This window comes from Erythrolamprus reginae, chromosome 6 (assembly GCF_031021105.1).
Source record: "Erythrolamprus reginae isolate rEryReg1 chromosome 6, rEryReg1.hap1, whole genome shotgun sequence".
In the NCBI taxonomy this organism is placed as follows: domain Eukaryota; kingdom Metazoa; phylum Chordata; class Lepidosauria; order Squamata; family Dipsadidae; genus Erythrolamprus; species Erythrolamprus reginae.
The window spans coordinates 66,875,776-66,901,855 of NC_091955.1; the positions used below are offsets into that span (position 1 = coordinate 66,875,776).

A 26,080-nucleotide genomic window follows, 5' to 3' on the forward strand; every position below is an offset into this window, starting at 1 on the left:
ATCTAATAAATAAATGAATGAATGAATGAATGAATGAATGAATGAATGAATGAATGAATGAATAAATAAATAAATAAATAAAACAAACAAACAAACCCATCCATCCATCCATCCATCCATCCATCCATCCATCCATCCTTCCAAGGTGGGTAAAATGAGGATCCGGATTGTGGGGGCAATATGCTGGCTCTGTTAAAAAGTGCTGTTGCTAACATGTTGTAAGCTGCCCTGAGTCTAAGGAGAAGGGCGGTATAAAAATCAAATAAATAAAATAAAATAGTATATAGAAACGTATATAAAGGTAGATTTAATTCTGCTTGGGCCGGAGGGTTGGATTGGATGACCTTTAGGATCCCTTCTTCCTTGAACTTGGTAAACATTAGTTGCTTTAAGAGAGTTTTAGAAAATATATGCTGAACAGATATTATTTTGTTAGTTAGAAAGGGACCCAACCAAAGAAACATTTCTTAATGCCAAGGCAAGAGAGATAAGAAAATGCTGTGCTTGCAAAATATTTTATGGCCAATAATGGGAAGGTGTTGATGAACATGTCAGAGATGTTTTGTCTCTGAGGCACTATGGAGTAGCTGTGATCAGTGACTGTATCTGATAGGAGGGGCGTGGGGGCATTGAGGTAGACTATAAAATGTAATGCTTTTGAAATTTTAAGTGTGGCTTTTGGCTCAAACCTCAATTTGAGGTCAGGCTGAAAGATCCAACACACTTTGCAAACTGCTATTATATTTCTCTTTAAAAATAACATCTGTTTCAACTGATCCCGTTGTTGGTTTATTTCCAACAACATGAATGCTGAGGTCTGAAAAAGAATCTCTAAAATTATTTGAAACATTTTAAATTCTTGTTAGAAAGATGCAAGCATTTGGATGGGTATGCAGAGATGAATTCAAAATTACAAATTTTAAAGGAAATAGACCTTAGATATTTTACAAATATGCTTAAGACTACCCTGTTTTTATTTATTTTATTTATTTATTAGATTTGCATGCCACCCCTCTCCATAGACTCGGGGTGGCTCACAACAGCACCCTGTTGATAGAAGAGAATAGAATTTTATTGGCCAAGTGTGATTGGACACATAACAAATTTGTCTTGTTGCATATGCTCTCAGCGTACATAAAATAAAATATACATTTGTCAAGAATCATGTGGTATAACACTTAATGATTGTCATAGGGGTCAAATAAGCAATGAAGAAGCAATATTAATAAAAATCTTAGGATATAAGCAACAAGTTACAGTCATACAGTCAACATGGGAGGAAATGGGTGATAGGAATGATGAGAAAAACTAGTAGAATAGACGTGCAGATTTAGTAGAAAGTCTGACAGTGTTGAGGGAATTATTTGTTTAGTAGAGTGATGGCATTCGGAAAAAAACCTGTTCTTGGGTCTAGTTGTCTTGATGTGCAGTGCTCTGTAGAGACGTTTTGAGGGTAGGAGTTGAAACAGTTTGTGTCCAGGATGTGAGGGGTCAGTAAATATTTTCCCCGCCCTCTTTTTGACTCGTGCAGTATACAGGTCCTCAGTGGAAGGCAGTTTGGCAGCAATTGCTTTTTCTGAAGTTCTGATTGTCCTCTGAAGTCTGTGTCAGTCCTGTTGGGTTGCAGAACCAAACCAGAGTTACATAGGTGCAGATGACAGACTCAATGATTCCTCTGTAGAACTGTATCAGCAGCTCCTTGGGCAGTTTGAGCTTCCTGAGCTGGCGCAGAAAGAACATTCTTTGTTGTGCTTTTTTGATGATGTTTTTGATGTTAGGTGACCATTTTAGGTCACCCTGTGGAGTTGAAATGACAACAATGAAAGTGAAAGACAATGCACACAATGCAGATGAAAAAACCCTTTAGATTAAGGGCACATCTGCACAATGCTATTTGCATATCATGCTAATCTGGAAAAGAAGTTTTACTGGCCTCCCTGAATTCTGTTCGCACTTCCATGAATTAATAGAGGCTAGTACTGTCCTTCACTTTTCAAGAACAATTTCTTATATACTTTTTGCTGATCTAACTATTCAGTTAAAGAGGCCATGTGAGCATCAGCAAAAACAAACAGGAGGTGGGGGAGGACTGCATAATAAAGAATACTTATTTTTAATTTGAAATGCATGTCAGCGCGTGATGAAGTGTGGACTAGAGCTGGGAAAGTCCACTTTCACTCTCGGTCATGAAAACTTAGTAAGTTCATTCCTCAATTCAAGTACTTTCACAGCGGTTGTGAGTACAAAATAAAAACAGATGCACAGGGGTTGTTTTGAGAGCTCAAAGAATCTAATAAGTAATTAAATAAAAATTACGCATGCACTTACTACTATTTCAATAGCAATATAGTGTGTTTATTTATTTATTTATTTATGTTGTCCAATACACAATGAGGGTTTTAGTGGGTATATATCTATATACACATAGTAAAATACATGATGAAGGTTATAGAGGAGATACTCGTAGTAAAATATATCTAAGAAATAATAGAAAAGAAGGTATAGTAATAGAACATATCAATGAAAGAATAGAAAAAGAGATATAGGAATAGAAGAAAGGTATAGGAGATATAGGAGAGCAATAGGATGGGATGGAAAGCACTCTAGTGCACTTGTACTCGCCCCTTACTGACCTCTTAGGAATCTGGATAGGTCAACCGTAGATAATCTAAGGGTAAAGTGTTGGGGGTTTGGGGATGACACTATGGAGTCCGGTAATGAGTTCCACGCTTCGACAACTCAGTTACTGAAGTCTTATTTTTTACAGTCAAGTTTGGAGCGATTAATATTAAGTTTAAATCTGTTGTGTGCTCTTCTGTTGTTGTGGTTGAAGCTGAAGTAGTCGCCGACAGGCAGGACGTTGCAGCATATGATCTTGTGGGCAATACTTAGATCTTGTTTAAGGCATCTTAGTTCTAGGCTTTCTAGGCCCAGGATTGAAAGTCTAGTCTCGTAGGGTATTCTGTTTCGAGTGGAGGAGTGAAGGGCTCTTCTGGTGAAGTCGGTGTATCTCCAACTACAAAAGAGAAAGCTGTAACAAAGTGAACTTTGTTTCGGTTCCTCTGTGTATGTGCAGGGGCTGTTGTGCCGTGCTGTTCAATGCAATGAAAAGTCCTCGCTTTTCACCTAATTTTCTTTAAACAAGATTTGAACTCAGCAATCCTAGAAGAAGGAAATTTGTCCTCTGAAGTGCATCAAAGTCTTTTGGTGAAGTAAGGAATCTGAGCATTCTAACAAGAGGAATACTGCTTAAAAATGAAGAAGTCATGTCTGTAGTTCATAGCTTCATGATGGCTTGAAGATGAAGACGACATGGTAGGTCCAAACTGCTAATGGCTTTAAAGGTCAGAATCACTACACCAAACTGTTATGCCGGGCTCTCTGATAAGAGCCTCCCGAAAATTCAAGGGTACAAATTTCAGACCCACACACACATTTGAAAATTCAAAACAATGTTCTTTATCACAAAATTCAAAATAAACTAAAGCATTCTTTTTGTATTGCAAAGAGCACTCGTCCCAAAACAACTGGGTAATCTGTACAAGTTCCTTTAAGCAGTCATTAAATACTTAGCTAGCAGCTGTGAAGAAACTTCACACCCCTTCTTCTTCCAACGAAGTGAGACACACACACACACGTTGCTCTGCTTTGGTTTCAAAGGCATGAAAAAGCAACAAAGTCCAGCACACAAGATTCCTGATGAACTGCGATCAGATATTCTTCCACAATGGCCAAACCCACATGCTGCTATTTATAGCAGCAGCCCTAATTACTGGAGCCCCACCCAAACACAGGTGGCCTCCCTTATTTCCTGTAATATGTTCTTACTTGGTCTCTTCTACGCATAATTCTGCGCTTGCGTGGGTCCAAAAGGTCATCATCTGAATCAATAGAAGATAAGGGAGATTGACTGCCTGGGCTGTGTGCCAAGCCCTCCTCTGCCGAGTCACTCCCACCTTCTTCTTTGTCCGAGGAAACTAAACTCTGAACTGATTTTGTCGGCAATAACACAGGCCTGTGACATGTTGAATTTTCCCCTGCATCCACCTCCCCATTCCCTGGGGCAGGAGCTGGGCCAGAGCCAACCACAACACCAAACTATAGGCAAAAAAAGAAGTGGGAGCAAGAGTGATTTCCTGCTGGCTTCCCCAGCAGAGTTTCTTCGTGGGAATTCTGCAAGAAGCATCAGAAATCTTCCCTTTCTAGCAGACAGCAATGTGAATTCTGTCTTGCTGCAAAACTGTTATAGAACCCTGAAAACAACGATGGTCTGACTGCAACTCTAAGCATCGAAGAAGCCACAATTCCCCCAAATTTCATTCTCTCGGGAATGATGGGTCCCAGAATGTAGACATTTTCCGTAAATTAAGTCTCCCGAGTCTCAAGAGAAGGGCATCATAGAAATGTAATTAATTAATTAATTAATTAATTAATAAAAATCAATTAATCTATCTGAGATCCTCTTATTTCAACAATTGCCCTCTGGTGCACTATTTCACCCAGTTTAAGGTCATGGTGAGAATTCTAGTAGCATACAGATAGATTGGATTTGTACTACTACTAAACTCCAAAATATATCAGATTGCGGTGTTGGAATTTCATCTTTTAAAGCAGATTATAGGAAACTGTTTCAACAATAACATGTTTTCAGAATGAATGGGCTGTTTTCCAAAGCACTGCAATTTACTTCTAAAGGGCGTCTATTGCTTCCTCTAAAAATGTTTGAATAGCTCACGGCTTGGCACTTGGATACATCATTTTGAGTCTACCTTTTCTACTGTTGGAGTACAGTACTTCTGTAGCTAGCATGCCTATCATGCAATTTTATTTATTTTTTATTTATTTATTTTGTCCAATACACAATGAGGGTTTTAGTGAGTATATATATACATAGTAAAATACATGATGAAGGTTATAGAGGAGATGCTCATAGTAAAATATATCTAAGAAATAATAGAAAAGAAGATATAGTAATAGAACATATCAATGAAAGAATAGAAAAAAAGATATAGGAATAGAAGAATGGTATAGGAGATATAGGAGAGCAATAGGACAGGGGACGGAAGGCACTCTAGTGCACTTGTACTCACCCCTTACTGACTTCTTAGGAATCTGGATAGGTCAACCATAGATAATCTAAGGGTAAATTGTTGGGGGTTTGGGGATGACGCTATGGAGTCCGGTAATGAGTTCCACGCTTTTCTTAAAGAGGTCTGTTGTTTTTCATAGCCTCAGAAACAACATTCAATGTCACAAAGCAGAAACAGGAAATTGTGTAGGTAAACATCTAATATTCCAAATTTGCACCCAGACCTGCCTCACCTCTAGACATGGTTGCTATTTAAACTCAACCAACAGGTTCCATTTCTTCATACCAAGCCAAACAACTTCCCCCTTCCCAAATATTCGGCTTCATTCTTACATAACAGCAACATAAAGTTAAAGAAAGGAATATGTGCAAGTAAATTTTGGCTTTTTTGAAAAATCCATTACTACCAGTTCAGATGTGCATATGCAGAAGCATTCTGGGTGTGTGTGTGGAGCCTCCCTCTGCCGCTACTACCAGTTCACATAGCTGGTCTGAACTGGAGCAATCTACTATTGGGATGAAGGCGAGGCTACAACTGTTTAGCTGTATGTACTAAAAACTGGAGATGCTGTAATTTTCATGACTAACAATAGTCACTAAAATGAGTAAGAATTACCACACCATATATAATCATGCAATACAGTATCATCCGTGTGTAGGAAATTTATTTTTATCACACTGATTTTTAATCACATTGATTAACAGAACAAACTAATGCTATCTAAATGGTGCCCATTGGCACTTAACTGAATAAAATGATATTAAATATATATTGCATGATTTTTAAAACAGCTTGTGGACTACATATAGACATCAATGTCAGTAATATTTATACATACACATGTATTATATCACAATGGTTGGGTGCATTACACAACCCAAATCGTTTTCTATCATAATATACTAGATGAACCCAAGCTAAATCTTTAACACTCTTGCTGGATTAATGTTTATGTAACTTATTCAAAATTGTAGAACTTAAACACAACAATTGATAATCACAGTATAAGTTCTACTTACTTGTCTACCTACTACAGTATAGACAACCAATTCCTGTGGGAAGTACATTCTCTTGTTTAACAGCCTTAACAATTTAAACTGGGTTTACAAAAAATTCCACTCTGAAAGGTGATTGGATATTTTATCATGAGACCCCAACCAACCTAATCAAAACAAGCTATGACTCCATTATCATATACTGTACATGTATTAATGTGTTGTAAAACATAACCTTTGATTTTGGAAATATATAGGTACAATTGATAACCTTACTCTCAATAAATATGAGGTTCTTACCAATATTAATATAAATCACAGGTGTTCATTAGTTCTTATTGTGGTGCTTTTTTTTTTTGCAATGTTCAATTGCAGGTGTAGCTATTCATGAGTTAATGTAATGTAATGAGACAGTTTGTTTCTCCTCTAATATATCAGTTTCATGATGGAAAGAAGGTAAAATACCATACTTATTTTTAAATTTCCAATCCTTATCATTTCAAGATAGAGGTATATACTCAGATACTCTTAAAATCAGTTTAAAAAAAAAATCTACTAAAGGTTAATTTACAGTCAAACGCATGTACAGATATACCTGGTTTTACTATACTGTACTTCGCTTTACTGCACTTTGTGGGTTTTTTAAATAAGGTTTTGACTAACTGAAGGCTCAGATGATTGCCATTCTTCGTCAATAAAATATTTTTAAATTAAGATATGCACATAATTTTAGATATAGTGAATACTTTATAGACTTTAGTCTAATATAGGTATCACATTTATATTCACTGAAAAATGAAAAATACTGTGACTTGCTTTATTGTGATATTGATTTTATTGAAGGGTCTGCAATATTTCTGAGCAATACTATGATTAAATTAAGAATCCCCCAACTGATTAGTCTAAAATTTAACCAAGCCAGCAATTTTCTTTCCTACCACTGACCCAAGATGCCTTCAGGAAGCTTAATAAACTATTGTAAATTCAAAAACCTCCTTTCACCAAGCACGCCATACTCAACAGTATATGGTCACTAGTAACTGATACACCATTTGACTGAGGCTAAATTATTTTCAGGAGTTTCCAGTTCTTAAAACTGAACAGACCTTTGATTTGGTTCAAGTTCTATCCATATACAGTACATCGCTCTGCAGCATTTTTTAAGCATTTTACCGGTATTTTTTACAAGTAGGCCTTGACGTACAACCACAATTGAGGCCAACATTTATGTTGCTAAGTGAAACATTTATTGAGTTTTGCTCTGGTTTTTTGACCCATCTTGCCAGTTATTAAGTAAATTCCTTAAGTTATAAAGTTAGTAATAGAGTTGTTAAGTGAATCTGGCTTCCCCACTGACTTGGCTTGTCAGTTGGTCACTGAAGCTGATCACATGACCCCAAAACACTGTAACTGTCAAAAATATGAGTCAGTTGTCAATCATCTGAATTTTGATCACATGACCATGGCAGCATTGGGTTCCTTACTGGTACGGGCCATTCTGCGCACTGGTAGCAAAAACCACAATGCATGTGCAACTGCAGGTGAACAGCGAGCGAGCGTGCGCATCCCAGCGAGATTTTGCTTCTGTGCATGCACATGGAGCAAAATGTTGTGAGAAGACATGCACGCATGTGTGATTTTGGCAATTTTCAGCAATTTTTTGCTTATGCACATATGCAGAAGCAAAAAAATGCCCCAAATGTCATGCATCTGCACATCTTCTCACAAGATTAATCTTGCTTCAATGTGCGTACCCATTGGTCATATGGAGCTGTGTGCGGCATCAGCATCGGTAGTTGGAATCCCCGCTTGGACCATGGGGATGTTGCAAGTCACAAGTGTGAAAAACGGTCATAGGCTTTTGAGTGCCCTTGTAACTTTGAATGGTCACTAAATAAACTCTTCTAAGTCAGGGACTATCTGTAGCCATAAAAGAATCTATGGTGCCTTTAACCAGAATCAATTTTAGCCTGTGTTTCAGTCTCCCGTTAGCAGTGCTAGCAGGATTACATTGCATTCAGTGGAATTTAAGCTATGCTACTTTCCTGCCAATGAGAAAACTTTATTTTTATGTACATCCCGCCTTTCAATTAGAGTACAGTATTTTCTTTCTTTCTTTCTCTTTCTTCCTTCCCTCTCTTCCCATTGTAATCCTCTGTATACATTTTTCTCCCATGCTTCTAGTCCTACATACTCTTCTATTATTTGCTCTCGATTCGACGCCAACGTTGCGATACCGTAAACACGAACACTGCGTAAGAGGGAAGTACGCCCTAAAGCAACAGCCTCCCATCCCCGCCTTTACAAACATGGCGGCTTCGCTTCTGCTGTATTTAAACTAACATCCGCCCGGCAGAAAAATGGCGGATATGCTTCCTTCTACGTCGAGGCGTAATGGTCGTTCGCGCGTAATCGCGTCGCCCTCTTAAGAAGATCCTGTGAGTCGACAACGAGGCGGCAGTTCGTGATTGGTAGAGGCGCGATCACGTGATGCAACTGGGAGTTTGTTGGCGGAAATAGCTGGGTGAATAATAGCTTAAGTGGGAGGTGAGTATTTTTGAGTTCTGCAGCGCAACGGAGGAACTTAGTTCAGACGAGTTTTCACGTATTATTCCTGGGTTGCTCCCAACTTTCCTTTTAAAAATCTTCCAAAGAAGGCCCTTTGCCGTTAGGAAAAAGACAATTGTGTTAACCTATAGCAGACCATCCAAAGTTGCCTCCATAGACTCCGATATGCCTTATATCCGTTTATTTGATTCTGGGGCTGGAGAATTATAATACTTCGATTTATAATCCTTAATTTCCTACAGTGCGAGTTTGGTTGGGTTGCTTCTACAATGCTAGGTTGGTTTGCTTCTTTGTAATTGTACAATTGATGGGGACTTCCAGTTTAACCACAAGGAAAGCTTTGGAAGTGGCAAAGTCTTTATCTCCTGCAAAAGCTTAAAGGAAAAAGAATCATACCAAGAAAAAAGGGTGATTTCTAACCACAACGAAGGTTTTGGAAGTGCAAATATTTTATCTCCTACCAAGAGATACCAAGATATCAAGAAAAGGGTGATTTCTAAGTCAATCGGCATAGATTGTATTTGAATACTGTGGTTAGCTAGAAATTAGGTTATTTGGTAGGCTTGGTGAGCTATGTCAATCAAGTTAATTGTTTTTTAAATAACACATTTTGTTTCCTTTGTTTTTGTAATTTTATTTTTACTTACACAAGCATTCCTACACATACCATATTATCAAAACATCCACAGTTATACTGTACATTTATATCCAAAATATCATAAACATATATCCTTAATTTGCTTCCTTTATCTCCCGTCTGCTTTACTTCTATATTTCATGCTACTCCCTTCCCTCTATTTCCCTCTTCCCATCTACTTTCTTTCTCCCTCTCTACCTCTTGCCTACTTTCCTCCTCTCTTTCTCCTCTTCCTTTCTACTTCTTCCTCCCTCTTATCCTTCCCTGAGTACATCTAATCTTGATGCGTTTTATGGTTAGCAGATGAGCAGTTCAGAAATCCTGACTTAATTCCAACATTGGAGCTATTCTTAAACTTGTATCTTTATCTACTCTATCTATCTATCTATCTATCTATCTATCTATCTATCTATCTATCTATCTATCTATCTATCTATCTATCTATCTTCGTTTGTCTGTCTATCTATCTATCTATCTACCTACCTACCTGTATCTCTCTCTCTCATTGTCTGTCTGTCTGTCTGTCTGTCTGTCTCTGTCTATATCTATCTGTCTGTCTGTCTGTCTGTCTGTCTGTCTGTATTTCTCTCTCTCGTCTGTCTGTCTGTATCTATCTATCTATCTATCTATCTATCTATCTATCTATCTATCTATCAATCTAATATTTTTCTAGGTCAGTCTACTATTATTTTAATGCTGCCTCCTTTGGATCTACCACCTTTAATTTTCAACTTTCTTCCAAATTAATCACTGTAGCTTATCTTCCAGACATATTCATTATCTCTTATATCTCTTAAATTTAGGCCTAATCCTCCCTCCTCAATTTATATCTTTACTCATCATTCATTTTTTAAATTTCTAAATAAAATTCATTTCTAAATGACCTAAATTTTGAATTTATTTTCATCTATCTATCTGTCTGTCTGTCTGTCTGTCTGTCTGTCTGTCTGTCTGTCTGTCTGTCTGTCTGTCTTGTCTTGTCCTGTCCTGTCCTGTCCTGTCCTATCCATCTATCTATCTATCTATCTATCTATCTATCTATCTATCTATCTATCTATCTATCTATCTATCTATCATCTATCTATCAGATTTGTATGCCGCCCCTCTCCGTAGACTCGGGGCGCCTAACAACAACAATAAGACAATATAAACAAATCTAATATTTAAGTTAATTTAAAAACCCCAATTTAAGAAACCAATCATACATACAGACATACCATGCATAAATTTTATAAGCCTAGGGGGAAGGGAAAGTCTCAATTCCCCCATGCCTGACAACATACAGATCTTATATCATTCCACCAATATCAGTAATCATCTGAGTCCTTTTCAGTATTCTGAAATGTGTAAGTTATACAAATCTTATTTAAAACAAATCACAATTCGCAAAGTTCACAAATTTTTTATTTAAAACTCAAGTCCATCTAATCTGTTTCTTTATGTTTCAGTCCAGTCCAGTTCAAAATCCTCTTATCTTTTATCACCAAAACACCATCAAACACAATAGCACAATACACACTACTTTTAAATTCTTTCAAACTCTTAGATGTTGTTTTCTAGTCAATGGTTCCTATCAGTTCCAGGTCTCCAAACAGCCAGGATTTGGGGCTCCTCGTGAAGTGTGGGGGACACTCATACCACTGCGATGTTAACAACACCTCCTCTCCCTATAACATTGTTTCAAGGGCTTTTAAGCAACTTCAATCATTCCAGCGTTAAGCACAGGTCACATAACTAGAGGAAAACACAAGAGTTAGTATCTCCCACGCCTTGGTTTGAAAGACTAAAAGCATTGTTAAAAGCATCTGACAGTATAATTAAAATTTTACACTGAAAATCTGTAGCCCTATATATCGGTCTTTTCAAAACTAATTTAATTTAGGAACATGTGCATTTGCTTCATTAAACAAAAGTTAGATAATTTATTTCATCTTGAAATTTGTAAGAACATTCTTTTTAAAAAGCAACCTAGAAAGGGCTATTTTAATGGGTTTTGAAAGAGTTCTCCGCCTTAAAGGTGGGGGGACAGATTTTCATTAGTGGTACAGAATATGTACCACTAAATTCAACGATGAGGAAATATAGTTGTCCTGATGTGGAAAGTTTTCCATTTGGTTCAATGGTATTCCTTTGAACATGAAGTTTCCGAGTTACTATAATAAAAGCAGGGATATAACTCAAAAGTATGGAAATAAAGACAAATGGAAATATTTGGGTTGTCAAAAATGCTTTATCATAATGTTCCTTAAATGTTTTCCCCTGTTCCATTGTGATGCAATAATAATCTTCCCCTAGAAAGATGCAAGGTTGATTAGTAAAGAAACACAACATTACTACTCTAAAAATTCCAAATTTAGCTTTCATGACTGCTGTTTTTTATATATTGTTGAATTAGATTCCACTTCTCCTTTTCCTATGTGTATTTTTATAGAATGAATAGAATACTTCTATATTTTTTCTTGGTACTGTCAAAGTAAAACCATAAAAAGAAAGAAGTCTGAATAAAAATTAGGCACACTTGTTTTTTTCATTGATTTGTATGCTCAAAACAAATCTTTAGTATGAATCCTTGGCATAGAATCATTTTTAAAAAGCATATGTCCAGCACAATTATGTTACGTTGTACATTACAAATAAATATACAGTGCTGAATTGTTCTAATATACTAGATATTGTATATGGCTTCCCAATGTTTGCATGCCAAGGAAATGTATTTAAATCAAAATTATTTGCATTTTTTCTTACAAAATTATTTACTCTAAAAATGAATAGAAGAAAGTAGAACATAATTACAGTATACAAATAGTAACTACAGCAACCCAATCTAACTTTAACATTATTTCAAATAGCACATAAACTACCAGTATGTTTTTGGTTCAAAATTTACTTTAAGAAAACACTGAAATTATGTCTCTTAAATGGTAAAATCTACTGGATACTTAATACCTTTTCTTAATGAAGAACTGTGCCATGCCACAAAATGCACTGATGAAAGTAATTGCACTAGAGAGTAACTTTGTGGAATGTTTATTCCCATGGAAGTGGGAAAGAAAGACCGTCACCAGTTGAATGGCAGAATGATTCTGTAGAGCAGGGTTGTCAAACTCTCCACGTCGCGTTGCCATTACATGATGTATCACGATGTTCCCCCCACCCTTCATGGAGCTGGGGTGGGTGTCGCTTGCGCATGACACAATTGCCCTGTGGTCCGCCAGTTTGATACCCCTGTGTAGTAATGAGCCCCAAAATATCAGTACTGATGTTTTCTTTGCAAATAGCCAGTGCAATAAATAGGTGTAACTGGAAAATATTTAATCTATTCAATGTAGTTTGAATTACAGATTACTTACATTGTATTCAATATTTTCCGTCTTAAAATCAAACTCATGTATTAACCTCCCTTAATAAGAGTTTGCCTTTGGAACCAAGCTCTTAGATATGTAATGGATGCAGGGGTATTAAGTAAAGTTTCCTTTTCCTTTTAAAGTAAATATTATTCAGTGTAGACTTGTAATGTGGAAATAGAGTTACAAGCTTCATTTATGAAGACTTTGGGCATAAAGGATCATTTTCCAGCCCGTTGATCTCTGGTCCTCTTGTTTTGGCTATTTAGTTGCTTCAACATTGGATGAATTTCATAGTAGATAGAGTGGTGCCTCTACTTAAGAACGCCTCTATTTAAAAACTTTTCAAGATAAGAACTGGGTGTTCAAGATTTTTTTGCCTCTTCTTAAGAACCATTTTTTACTTAAGAACCCGAGCCCAGAAAAAAATTCCCAGGAAATTTGAGAGAGGCACAGTGGCATGGTCAGTTTTCTGCCATTCCCCCTTTAATCCCGTCCATCTCCGGCTTTTCTGGGCTGCCAGAGGAGCCTTTCGGTGGTGCTTAAGGAGGCTTTGGCAGCCCAGAGTGAACCAAGCATTTCCCTTTCTCTGGGCGCTTGGAGAGGGACTAAATCTCTGCCAGCGCCCAGAGAAAAGAAAAGCTCCCTTCGCTCTGGGCAGCGACTGTCCTCATCCTGTTCCTCCTCCTCCTCCCACCCAAATTTGAGCTTTTATTTCTTTCCTAATGGGTTTGCATACATTATTTGCTTTTACATTGATTCCTATGGGAAAAATTGCTTCTACTTACAAACCTTTCTACTTAAGAACCTAGTCACGGAACGAATTAAGTTCTTAAGTAGAGGTACCACTGTATTTCTGAACAGAGTCGGCTTGTTTGTTTGCTTATTTGTATCTGTTTATTTTTTTTTATAAATAACTCAAGGCAGCGAATACACACAATGCTCCCCCTTTTCCTATTTTCCCCACAACCACAACTCTGTGAGGGGAGTTGGACTAAGAGAGAGTGACTGACCCAAAGTTATTCAGCTGGGTTTTCTTGCCTAAAGTAGGATTAGAACTCTCAGTTTCCTGGCTTCTGGCCAAACCAGATTGGCTCCCCAGTTTGAGTTCCCCCACCCAGTGAACATAAATAGTGGGCTCCAGACAAGAGAGGTTGATCCATTTCCCATCATTACACACTGTAGTAACTGATGGAGAGAATAAGGAGATGGTTATGCTAGATCAGAGTTAGTTAATGTCCTTGATGTTGTGGAATAAATAATTTTTCCTTGTTGCCAGAGTATTGAAAGAAGATTTTTGAGCCATGCAGTTCTTTGGGCGACTTGTCACCCAGTTGTTCACAAACCCTCACCGGATAAAGGAGGTATCTCTGACAGAATATGCTTCTCGTAACAGTGTTAAACAAGACGATAGGATAATCCTGTATGAAAACAGTTCAGCTCGATCCTGGGACTGTCTGCTTATTAACCCTCAGAATCAAAGTTTTGCCTTACGGTAAGGAACAGATCTTTAATTTTTTTTAAAAAAAAAATATTTTACCGTTTATCTGTTCATATGGGGGGTTGAGAACAGAGAAATATAGTAGTTCTTGCATGCCTTCCAAGACATTTGAACTTCAACTCCCAGAATTCTCCAGCCAGCGAATGCTGGCTGGGGAATTCTGGGAGTTGAAGTCCAGATATCTCCAAATTGCCAAGGTTGGAAAACCCTGCTCTGGACAAAGATGTGATTGTTGACTTGGAAGGCATGCAAGCGAACCGAAATATGCTTGCTTTCTGTTTCTGGTTGTTGTAAGTGAGTGAGAGAATTGGCTTCATTGATAGCTGACACAGAAACAAAAAGAACTGGATTTATTCTTAACTGCTTGATAAAAACTAGTTTGTTTTTCTTGTAAACCTACAAAGAAATTAATATGTGCTTCAGCATTACTAGTTTCTTAGTGAGGTATTACATAATGTTACAGCCCAATAACTTTGGGATTATGTATATAGAAAAGATTTATTTTTTTCTATCCTGTAAAAAAAAAATTACTTCTGTTGCCATGTAATTTTTTTTTCTATTTGTGAATGATCATTTGGCTTCCTTCTTTCATATTCTTTATGCTTATAATCAGCTCTGTGTAATAAAGTCTATATGGAACTGCCTTTGAAATTGATTGTGAGGTGCCCCAATTACTATTTTCTCAAATTTCAAGATTTGGGGTGATTTTTCTTCTCGTTTTGTGGCAGATACATTGTCATCCAGTTTATTAAAGCCTTGGAAAGGTTATAAAAGTTCTAAAACTATTTCCTTTGTAGGCTTTTTCAACTTGACAGTGAACCAAGTGCGCATGAATATTTTGATCTGTATGCGAAGCAGTTGCGTCCCTTCTACGAGAGCTACCGTGATCCTTTGCCTCTGGAAACTGTGCAACAGCTGACAGACTGTTTGCGAAGTCACCCCAGATGGTCACTAGCACACATAGCTGTAGAATCTGGACTTCTGGAAAGCTTCCGACACAATCTCATCCTGAGGTATGATGTGGAATGGGTCTTTTGTACCACGTTGATTGACACAGGCACAACTCCATCCCCTTCCAGACATCACATGTGGAGTCATCAAAGCTGAGATGACCAATATCAGAACAGATCTTAGAGCAGAGGTCTTTAAACTTGGCAACTTTAAGACTTCTGGACTTCAACTCCCAGAATTCTGGGAGTTGAAGTCCACACATCTTAAAGTTGCCAAGTTTGGGAACCCTTGTCTTAGTTTGTAACTTAGTGATAATGTCAGTGAAAATGCAACTCCAGCGTGCTCATGGGGCTACCTTTAAAGAACGTTCGGAGACTGCTGCTAGTGCAAAATGCAACTACGTGAGCTATCATGGGACTTTCAAGGTATACCCATATCTCAACACCACTCCACAAGCAGCATCGGCTACCATTTGGTCTCTGAATGCAATTTAAAGTGTTGGTTATGACCTATAAAGCCCTATGTGGCTTGGAACCAGGTTACTTATTGTTCTGCCAGGCTCTATGGTATGAGTCTCCCGAAAATTCAAGGGTACAAATTTCACACACACACACACACACGAAAGTTCAAAAACAATGTTCTTTATCACAAAAATTCAAAAGAAACAAAGCAACCTTTTTGGACTTCTGTTGCCAGCGAAGCACCTGTTTTTGTGCTGCTGAGATGCCCCTGAGGCTCCCCTCCATGGGAAACCCCACCTCCAGACTTCCGTGTTTTTGTGATGTTGCAGGGAATCCCAGCAGTGCAAAAACGGGTGCTTCACTGGCAATGGAAGTCTGGAGCTGGGGTTTCCCAGTGAGGGGAACCTCAGTGAAATCGCAGCATCACAAAAACACAGAGGTCCGGAAGTGGGGTTTCGAGGATTTCGGTGTTTTTGCGATGCTGTGATTTCACTGATGCTCCCTTCGCTGGGAAACCCCACCTCCGGACTTCCGTTGTCAGTGAAGCGCTCGTTTTTGCGATGCTGGAATTCCCCTGCTGTGATTCCCCTGCAGCATCGCAAAAGCACAGAAATCCGGAGGGGGGTTTCCCATGGAGGGGAGCCTCAGGGGAATCCCAGCAGCACAAAAACAGGCACTTTGGCTGGCAAAAGGGGTGAATTTTGGGTTTGCACGCATTAATCGCTTTTCCATTGATTCCTATGGGAAACATTGTTTCGTCTTACAAACTTTTCACCTTAAGAACCTCGTCCCGGAACCAATTAAGTTTGTAAGACAAGGTATCACTGTAGTAATATGGTGGTTATGTGAATCTGACTCCCCCATTGACTTTAGTTGTTAGAAGCTTGCAAAATGGGATCCCATGACCCCGAGACATAGCAACTGTCAAAAATATGAATCCATTGTCAAGTGTCTGAAATTTTATCATGTGACCATGGAGATGCTGCAGGGGATGCAAGTGCGAAAAACGATCATTAGTTGCTTTTTTAAGTGCTGCTGTTACTTTGAACTGTCATTAAATATACCTGTACCTTTAGGGACTACCTGTACTGGGAACCCAAAGATATTCATTAGTCTGGAGGACAGAAGGAAAAGGGGGGGACATGATCGAAACATTTAAATATGTTAAAGGGTTAAATAAGGTCCAGGAGGGAAGTGTTTTTAATAGGAAAGTGAACACAAGAACAAGGGGACACAATCTGAAGTTAGTTGGGGGAAAGATCAAAAGCAACATGAGAAAATATTATTTTACTGAAAGAGTAGTAGATCCTTGGAACAAACTTCCAGCAGACGTGGTTGGTAAATCCACAGTAACTGAATTTAAACATGCTTGGGATAAACCTATATCCATCCTAAGATAAAATACAAAAATAGTATAAGGGCAGACTAGATGGATCAGGAGGCCGTCAGTCTTCTATGTTTCTATGTTTCATGTTGGAATCATTGGTAAGGGAACTGAAAATAAAACAGCCAATATATAAATCTGCAAAAAAAAGAAGAACTGAATTATAAGTAGTTATAGCATCTTCTCCAAGAAAAAGCCATAGGCTTTGAATTTTTTTTTGCCATTTAAGCAAAGGTGGTCCAGCAGAGTCCTGATCGAATTCTTTAAAACCATGCTTGCAGAAATAAATGTCCCACCCCCTCGCCCCTTTTAAAACTGTTGGAAATAAACCAACCACTGGATCAGTTGGAAAAAAAAAGATTTTATTTTTAAAGAGAAATACACCAGTTTGCAAAGTATGTTGGATCTTTTGGCCTGACCTCAAATTGAGGTTTGAGCCAAAAGCCACATTTAACATTTCAAAACCATTACATTTTATAGTTTATATCTCGACGTCTCCCCCCCTGCCGCTCTTATCGGATACAGTCACCGATCACAGCTACTCCATAACATCTCAGAGACAACAGAATCTCTGACATGTTCATCAACACCTTCCCATTATTGCCCATAATATCAGGGTGTCCAGCAAACCTGGCAAACAAGGAAATCAGGGAATAATCAGGGAAATCAGTGGTTTGGGAAATATCCGGGAATTATCAGGGAATTTGTGAAAAAAACAGAATAAATCAGGGGAAAAAACCCAAACTTAAAATTTTAAAAAGGGGAAAATCATGTAAAAAAAAACAACGGGTCGTGCTGCCTGGCAGAGTCAAGCAAAAATGAGCATAAATGTGGCAACAACTTACTTCCTCAGCTTCTGATATTTCTCCATGGCTTAGCCATTTGGTATGACATCATCTACGACTGCGCCTTAACTAGATCGCAAATTACAGGGAAATGTCAGGGAAATATCAGGAAATTTCAAAATGCTTTCCCCTGGACAACAACAAAGATCTAGAGTCTCTTGTGTTTTAACTCTTAAATAAAAAGGTCGGAATTTTTAAAGGATTTTTCTATCACATTGAAAATTGTAGTGGAAATACAAATGCTTTACAAATGTGTAAAAACTAATTTTGCTTTATGGCCTGAATCACAATAAATAGAAGAGCACAGGATTGAAAAATCAGATAATGCCACAACTTTTGAAATAAATCTGTTGGGTAGGCCAGCTTGTACATAAGACTGCATACCTAGCATTACTCTATCTTTGTTTTAGCTGCATAAATAGCAACAGTTCTGACAATGAATGCACCCCACTTCACTTAGCCTGCCAAAAAGGTGATTTTGAATGTCTGAAGGAGCTGATCGAAGAATGCCATGCCCGTGTGGATCTGACAGATAAAAATGGAGAGACTGTCTTCCATTATTCTGTTCGAGGGAGCAACCCAAAGATTATAGAGGTGAGGGTTTAAGGAGTCTCCCGCTTGCAATAAAGTCCTTTTGTCTCTTGTCTCATCCTAGGAGTGCAGGAGGAGCAGTAGTTTGCAATCATACATCTATCTATATACAGTGTTCCCTCGATTTTCGCGGGGGATGCGTTCCGAGAACACCCGCGAAAGTCGAATTTCCGCGAAGTAGAGATGCGGAAGTAAATACAGTGATACCTCGTCTTACAAACGCCTCGTCATACAAACTTTTCGAGATACAAACCCGGGGTTTAAGATTTTTTTGCCTCGTCTTACAAACTATTTTCACCTTACAAACCCACCACCGGCGCTGGGATGCCCCGCCTCTGGACTTCTGTTGCCAGCGAAGCACCCATTTTTGCGCTGCTGGGATTCCTCTGAGGCTCCCCTCCATGGGAAACCCCACCTCCAGACCTCTGTGTTTTTGCGATGCTGCGATTTCACTGAGGCTCCCCTCGCTGGGAAACCCCACCTCCGGACTTCTGTTGCCAGTGAAGCACCCATTTTTGCGCTGCTGGGATTCCCCTGCAGCATCGCAAAAACACAGAAGTCCAGAGGTGGGCTTTCCCATGGAGGGGAGCCTCAGGGGAATCCCAGCAGTGCAAAAGCAGGCGCTTCAGCTGGCAAAAGGGGTGACTTTTGGGCTTGCACGCATTAATCGCTTTTCCATTGATTCCTATGGGAAACATTGTTTCGTCTTACAAACTTTTCACCTTAAGAACCTCGTCCCGGAACCAATTAAGTTTGTAAGACAAGGTATCACTGTACACTATTTTTGGCTATGAACAGTATCACAAGCCTTCCCATAACACTTTAAACCCCTAAATTGCAATTTCCCATTCCTTAGCAACCATTTAGATTATTACTCACCATGTTTATTTATTAAAGTTTATTTTAAAATAAAATCGAGGGAACACTGTATATACTCTCTATATGTGCACCTATATGCACCCCTTAGAGAAAATGTTTAATGCTTGCCTCAATGCTTGCCTCACGTATCTAATGTATCCTGTCCATCAATTCCCCCATCCCCAAATTTCCACAGTGGGCTTGAGGGCCTGTTTGCAGAAATAACGTGTCAATCTGAATGCTGAAGAAAAGTAAGTAACGACTGTAGTGGATAATGAGAAGAATTTGACCATTTGCAGTATAGTTTTATTTCTTTTTGGATATAACATGAGCTATTAAGTCTGCAATGTGGTTTAAAAAACAGTTTAAGTAGCACATCAGAATAAATGAAAATTAAATTTATTTTCAAAAATAGTAATACTTTTATAATCATATGAATACTTTTATAAGTATATAATGATATATAGGACTACTATATCCTATTTTAGATGGATAATGGAATATGCAGTAAAAAAATTATTTAGCATTAACGTGGAAATTTGGAAAATGAAATATTAATATAAATGAAGCAGAAACCAGCCTAGCATTTGGTAATTGTAAATGTTCTTAGAATAGCAATCATCTGTATAATTTTGATTTGCTCAGTGAAGGGATTTATAACATGCGTATGGATTAACGAGCAAAAATACAACATGAAAAGGATAATAATGCCTTACACATCTAATAAAAATATATACTACCACCTTGTTTCAAGAACTGTAAACACAGCAGTGTATCCTTATATAAGAATGCATATTAATTGATTCATTTCTCTCCTTAAAAATTGGTAACATCCATATTTAGATTAATTCTCTTTTGTATGCATATCAAGAGGTTTGAAATGAATCTGAGAAATGCTAAAGCATTTCCTTAGATCAGTGTTTCCCAACCTTGGCAGCTTGAAGATATTTGGACTTCAACTCCCAGAATTCCCCAGCCAGCGAATGCTGGCTGGGGAATTCTGGGAGTTGAAGTCCAGATATCTTCAAACTGCCAAGGTTGGGAAACACTGCCTTAGATAAAAGTAAAATATTGACTGGGAAATTAGGGAGAACACATCTTGAAGGATGAATTGAAAGTCACAAGTGAACTTGTTTAATTGTGCAGCTCCTGGGCAAGAAAGCAACTGCTGCTTTGGACCATCTGAACGATGAGGGGAAGAGTCCATTGCACCTGGCCTGCCAGCTGGGCAAAGAAGAGGCAGTCTACTCTCTTCTTAAGGTTCATGCCAAGTGCAATAACTTGGGCGCAATGGGTTATCCCATCCACACTGCTATGAAGTATTCTCAGAAAAGGTAATTTTGCCTAGTTTTGTTGGAATCAGAACATAAGGATTTCTGTAAATAAAGAACCCTGTATGTTAGCCCACTGTACTGAATATGCACTTGTTCCCCTTAATTTTAGGGTCAAACCAGGTATATCCTGTATTCAAGTAACATAGGTCATCTATGTGATATTCCTTCTAGATCATGCGTACTTGGATATAGAATAGAATAGAGTTCTTTATTGGCCAAGTCTCATTGGACACACAAGGAATTTGTCTTGGTGCAGATGCTCTCAGTGTACATAAAAGAAAATATAGATTTGTCAAGAATCATGTGGCACAACACTTAATGATTGTCATAGGGGTCAAATAAGCAATGAAGAAACAATCAATATTAATAAAAATCGTAGGATACAAGCAACAAGTTACAGTCATACAGTCCTAAGTGGGGGGAAATGGGTGATAGGAATGATGAGAAAAAACTAGTAGAAATAGAATTGCAGACTTAGTAAAACGTTTGACAGTGTCTAGGGAATTATTTGTTTAGTATTTTTTGGAAGTTGATGTTCATTAGGTTCCCCAGTCTAGATTGAGCAAATGATGATTTCAAATGTCATTTATACTTATTCATCACGTACCAGGCTGGTCACTCATTGGACAGCCACTTAAATATGAGCCAGCAGTGTGCTGCAGCTGCCGAAAAAGCCAGTACAGTGCTAAGTTGCATCAACTGAAGAGAATAGCATCAAGATCTTGGGAAGTGTTAGTAGTGCTTTATACTGCACTGGTAAGATCACACTTGGAATCCTGTGTCCAGTTTTGGTCAGCACAGTACAAAAAAGATGTTGAGAATCTAGAAACATTGCAGAGAAGAGCAACAAAGATGATTAGGGCAGTGGTTTTCAACCTTTTTTGAGCTGCAGCACATTTTTTACATTTACAAAATCCTGGGGCACGCCACCAACCAAAATGACACAAATCAAATAAATAAATAAATAAATAAATAAATAAATACATACATACATACATACATACATACATACATACATACATACATACATACATACATAAATAACCCCCTCCTATATATACAATCCCATGTAACATCCCCTTATAAATACAGTCAATCATCAATCATCCCTACTCAAATTTATATCTCATTTCTGGGTACTTCTCCTGTCTTTCCCCCTTTTCTCTCTCATGTTTGTCATTTCTCTCTCTTCCTCCCTTTTTCCCTCATTCCTTCTCCCTCTCACTTCTCCTCTTTTTCCATCCCTGTCTCTCTCCCCCCCCCCCCTTATGTGTGTATGTGTATACACACTGGAACCAGGTGTGGGCTGGGGGGCGTTTCTTATTATTTGGGTGCTTTTTACCATATGCTTCAAGAATCACCCCTCTCTCTCTCTTTTGTTTCTCTCTCCTCTCATTCTCTGCCTCAATCATTTTCTCATTTCTCCTTTTTTCTCCCCTTTTTGTTCTCATTTCTCTCTCTCCTTTCCTCTATCTGTCTCTCTTGCTTTCTCTCTCTCTTGCTATCTCTTTTTCTCTCTTGCTTTCCTTCTCTCTCTCTCGTTCTCTTTTGCTTTCTTTCTCTCTCTCTTGTTCTCTCTTATTTTCTTTCTCTCTCTCTTGTTCTTTCTCTCTCTCTCCCTCCCTCCCCCTCTTTCTCTCTCTTTTTCTCACTTTCTCTCTCTTGTTTTCTCTCTCTTGTTTTCTTTCTCACACTCTTCCTCTCTCGTTCTCTCTCTTGCTATCTCTTTCTCTCCCCCCTTTCTCTCTCTTTCTCTCTTTCTCTCTATCTTGCTGTCTGTTGCTCTCACTCACTCTCGTTCTCTCTCCGTTCTTCTCAGCGGAGGCTTCCGGGGGGTAATGGTGAACTGTTGATTCCTATGCATAAGCAGGTTAAATTATACACTTCAATTTTTGAAAGACTAGAATAGATATGAAATGAACCAATCAGTCCAAGTTACCAGAGATTGTACACAAACAAAACTATATGATTTTCTGTCAGGTCACCTGACATACACAAATATGCAAAGGCCGCGGATCCCTTCCCTTCTGCTGCCGGCGCCCCCCCCCCCCCGCGGGCTGGCAGGGGGATGAGGAGCGCGCGGCCGTGAAAAAGGGTACACGCGGGGGTATTTTGGGGTTCGCGCGCGCACACACGCACAGCTTTCGGGGAAGCGACGAGAAGCCATGGGCGCGAGGGGGCCGACTTTCAAAGCAACCTTTGCCGGCCTCCCGCGGGAGGGTGCCAATAGCGGCGGCGGCGGCGGGCAATAGCCGGGGGGGGCGGAGCCGCCTCGCGGCACACCTGACCATGTCTCGCAGCACACTAGTGTGCCGCGGCACACCGGTTGAAAAACACTGGATTAGGGGACTGGAGGATAAAACATACAAAGAATGGTTGCTGAAGTTGGGTATGTCTAGTCTAATGAAGGGAAGGACTAAGGATGACTTGATTATAGTCTACCAATATTTGAGGGGCTGCCACAAAGAGAAGAGGGGATCAACCTAATCTCCGAGGTCAGACAAGAAGTAACTTACAGAAGAGAGATCAAACCTAAAACTAAGGGGAAATTTCAGAACAATTCAACATCGGAATAATTTCCCTCCAGAAATTGTGGATGATCCAACACTGGAGGTTTTTAAGAAGTGATTGGACAACCATTTGTCCAAAATGGTTTAGGGCAGCAGACCCCAACCTTTTGGGCATCAGGGACCGGTTCAATGGGGAGAGGTTGATGCTGCCTACATTCTACAGATGCTTGTTTACATGTTATTTATTTATTTATTTATTTATTTATTGGATTTGTATGCCGCCCCTCTCCGCAGACTCGGGGCAGCTAACAGCAATGATAAAAACAGCATGTAGAAATCCAATCAATAAAACAACTAAAAACCCTTATAATAAAACCAAACATACACACAAACATACCATACATAACTTGTAATGGCCTAGGGGGAAGGAATATCTTAACTCCCCCATGCCTGGCGGCATAAATGAGTCTTGAGTAGTTTACAAAAGACAGGGAGGGTGGGGGCAGTTCTAATCTCTGGAGGGAGTTGGTTCCAGAGGGCCGGGGCCGCCACAGAGAAGGCTCTTCCCCTGGGGCCTGCCAAACGACATTGTTTAGTCGACGGGACCCGGAGAAGGCCAACTCTGTGGGACCTTATCAGTCGCTGGGATTCGTGCGGTAGCAGGCGGTTCCGGAGGTTATGCCACACTGCTGTGGCCTGGTGCCAGGCTACAGACTGGAGGTCGGAGACTCCTGGTTTACGATCTCCTGTTTGAGCAGGCTATTGAACTAGAAGACCTCTAAGGTCTCTTCCAACTCTGTTATACTGTTATCCTTCAGTTTCCATCAACGTAAGACCTTAAAAAAAGAAATGGCATGCTAAAAACAAGGGCCACTGCACACTCTGTGGGTCCTGAAGGAAGAAAAATTATCCCTCTTTTCCACTCAATACAAAATGGAAATAAAATGAATGGCTATTTTCCTCTCCAGCTTCAAATCCACCTTTTTATTTCCTGCTGAGACCATTTCTCTAAACCCCCGAGTGATTCATGCGAAAGCCTCAAAACCATCCAACCACTTTTCTGTTGAAATATCTGCTGGCCCAAACTGAAATCACACAGGCAAGATGCAGAGTGAGATAAGAGTTAAAAATGGGGAAATGAGCTGTCTACAAAATCATCAGAGAGAGACACCCTCGCCTAGAAAAGAGATTTTTCTCTGTGGTTTCAAAGACAGGAAAAATCCAAAGCTCTCCAATCAAACCAAAGTTACGCATGCTTCCCAAAACAATGATTTCAAACTGGGGAAAGTTGTTGCGTGGAAATGACCTTAAAGTACACAACTTTCACTCACACCAAAGTGGCAGTAATTTACTTGTCTGAATTAAAAGTAGTGCTCTGGAATGCCGATGTTATGCCCATTTTTCTGCGGCTGCAAAGTGGCAGAACACACAAGAGTCCTGGGAGTGTCCCATCACAATTAAGAAAGGGGAATTCCATAATTGCTCTAAATCAGTGGTGTCCAACCCTGGCAACGTTTAAGACTTGTGGACTTCAACTCCCAGAATGGCTGAGGAATTCTGGGAGTTGAAGTCCACAAGTCTTAAACGTTGCCATAGTTGGAGACCACTTCTCTAAATCAGTGTTTCCCAAACCTTGGCAACTGGAAGATATCTGAACTTCAACTCCCAGAATCCCCCAGCCAGCATTCGCTGGGGAATTCTGGGAGTTGAAGTCCAAATATCTTCTAGTTGCCAAGATTGGGAAACACTGCTCTAAATGACAGATGTATAAAATGCCTGCCTGGAGGGGAGGGGCAAGGAGGGAGGTATGCCAAATCCATCTATTGTCCATAGCTCTACCAGTTGGGTTACAGGAGTATATGTGTGTGTTAGGTATTGGCTCTATAGGAAGCAAACTGAAATATACCTCTGGTCCAAATGTTTTAGTAAAACTCTTTAAGATGGTCAGTGGGTTCCAGGAGATAGTGGCAGGGAAGCTCCATAATCAAGATAACAGTGCTGCAGACAGTATAGAAAAGCAGAGGGGACACATGAGTGAAGACGAGTGATAATGCAGTGAAATCAGAGGATATGATCACTCAAAGGCATGGTATTTCAAAGTTGCTTAATTATATTTTGAAATTGGCTTTTTTGCATTCCCTGTTAGGTATCTTAAGGCTTGTAATGTACTTTCTGCTTGCTGTTGGACCATTGAAAAATAATCCCATTCTTACTGAAAATGCAAATTGACCAGAGCATCTTTGTGGCATCTTTTGTTTATTTCTCCTTCATTTTTCTTCCAGATGTGCAGAAATTCTCCTTGATAAAGAAATCAACCAGATTCAGTTTCTGGACCCACGATATGGTGCTACACCCCTTCATTGGGCCAAAAATGCAGAGGTGAAAAAGTACAATGTCATTGGAGATGAGAAATCATTTATTTTTAATTTGGCTTTAGTATCTGGGAGCCTTATTCTCTTGGGAATAATTCTTTTCCCCAATTCATGGCTAACATTTCATTGTCTATGACAGAGGTCTTCAAACTTGGCAACTTTAAGTCTTGTGGACTTCAACTCCCAGAATTCAACTCCTATGCGTGCTGGAGAATTCTGGGAGTTGAAGTCCACAAGTCTTAGAGTTGCCAAGCTTGAGGACCCTTGGTTATGATCTTGCTGCATTCTGGGTTGTTAATATCAGTGTAGAACCAGAAGACCTGGAAAAATTCTTCTCCCTGCCATTGTATGAAAATTGTGGAGAAACAGCATTAGTTGTATTCCAGTCTTAAGAAGCTTCCTTCCAAAGCACCAAATTGATCATACAATTTGCAGCATCCTTGCTTCATGACAAAGATATCACTTGTTAGAGAAAATGAATATCCAAAATGAAGACTAGCTTAAGAGGAGATCATAACAGTTCTGGTCACCGCACCTCAAGAAAGGATATAATGGAACTGGAAAAGTGCAAACAAGGGCAACAAGTATGATCAAGGAAATGAAGCACCTCCCTTAAGAAACCAGGTTGCAATGCCTTGG

The 26,080-nt window shown here is 39.1% G+C and overlaps 1 protein-coding gene across 3 annotated transcripts in view; it reads left to right on the forward strand.

Annotated features, from left to right (window-relative positions):
* Positions 1-8,536: 8,536 nt before the first annotated feature.
* PLA2G6 (phospholipase A2 group VI) overlaps positions 8,537-26,080 on the forward strand; it is a 46,755-nt gene continuing 29,211 nt past the window's right edge. For 2 of the 3 annotated variants that reach the window (XM_070756128.1, XM_070756130.1), the window contains exons 1-6: positions 8,537-8,632; positions 13,914-14,129; positions 14,933-15,148; positions 18,187-18,370; positions 20,372-20,559; positions 25,352-25,448. In XM_070756128.1, the coding sequence (XP_070612229.1) occupies positions 13,939-14,129; positions 14,933-15,148; positions 18,187-18,370; positions 20,372-20,559; positions 25,352-25,448 (876 nt within the window). In that variant the 5' untranslated portion in view covers positions 8,537-8,632; positions 13,914-13,938. Of the gene's footprint in view, positions 8,930-13,913; positions 14,130-14,932; positions 15,149-18,186; positions 18,371-20,371; positions 20,560-25,351; positions 25,449-26,080 lie in introns of all 3 variants that reach the window. The other variant, XM_070756129.1, reaches the window with a different exon arrangement.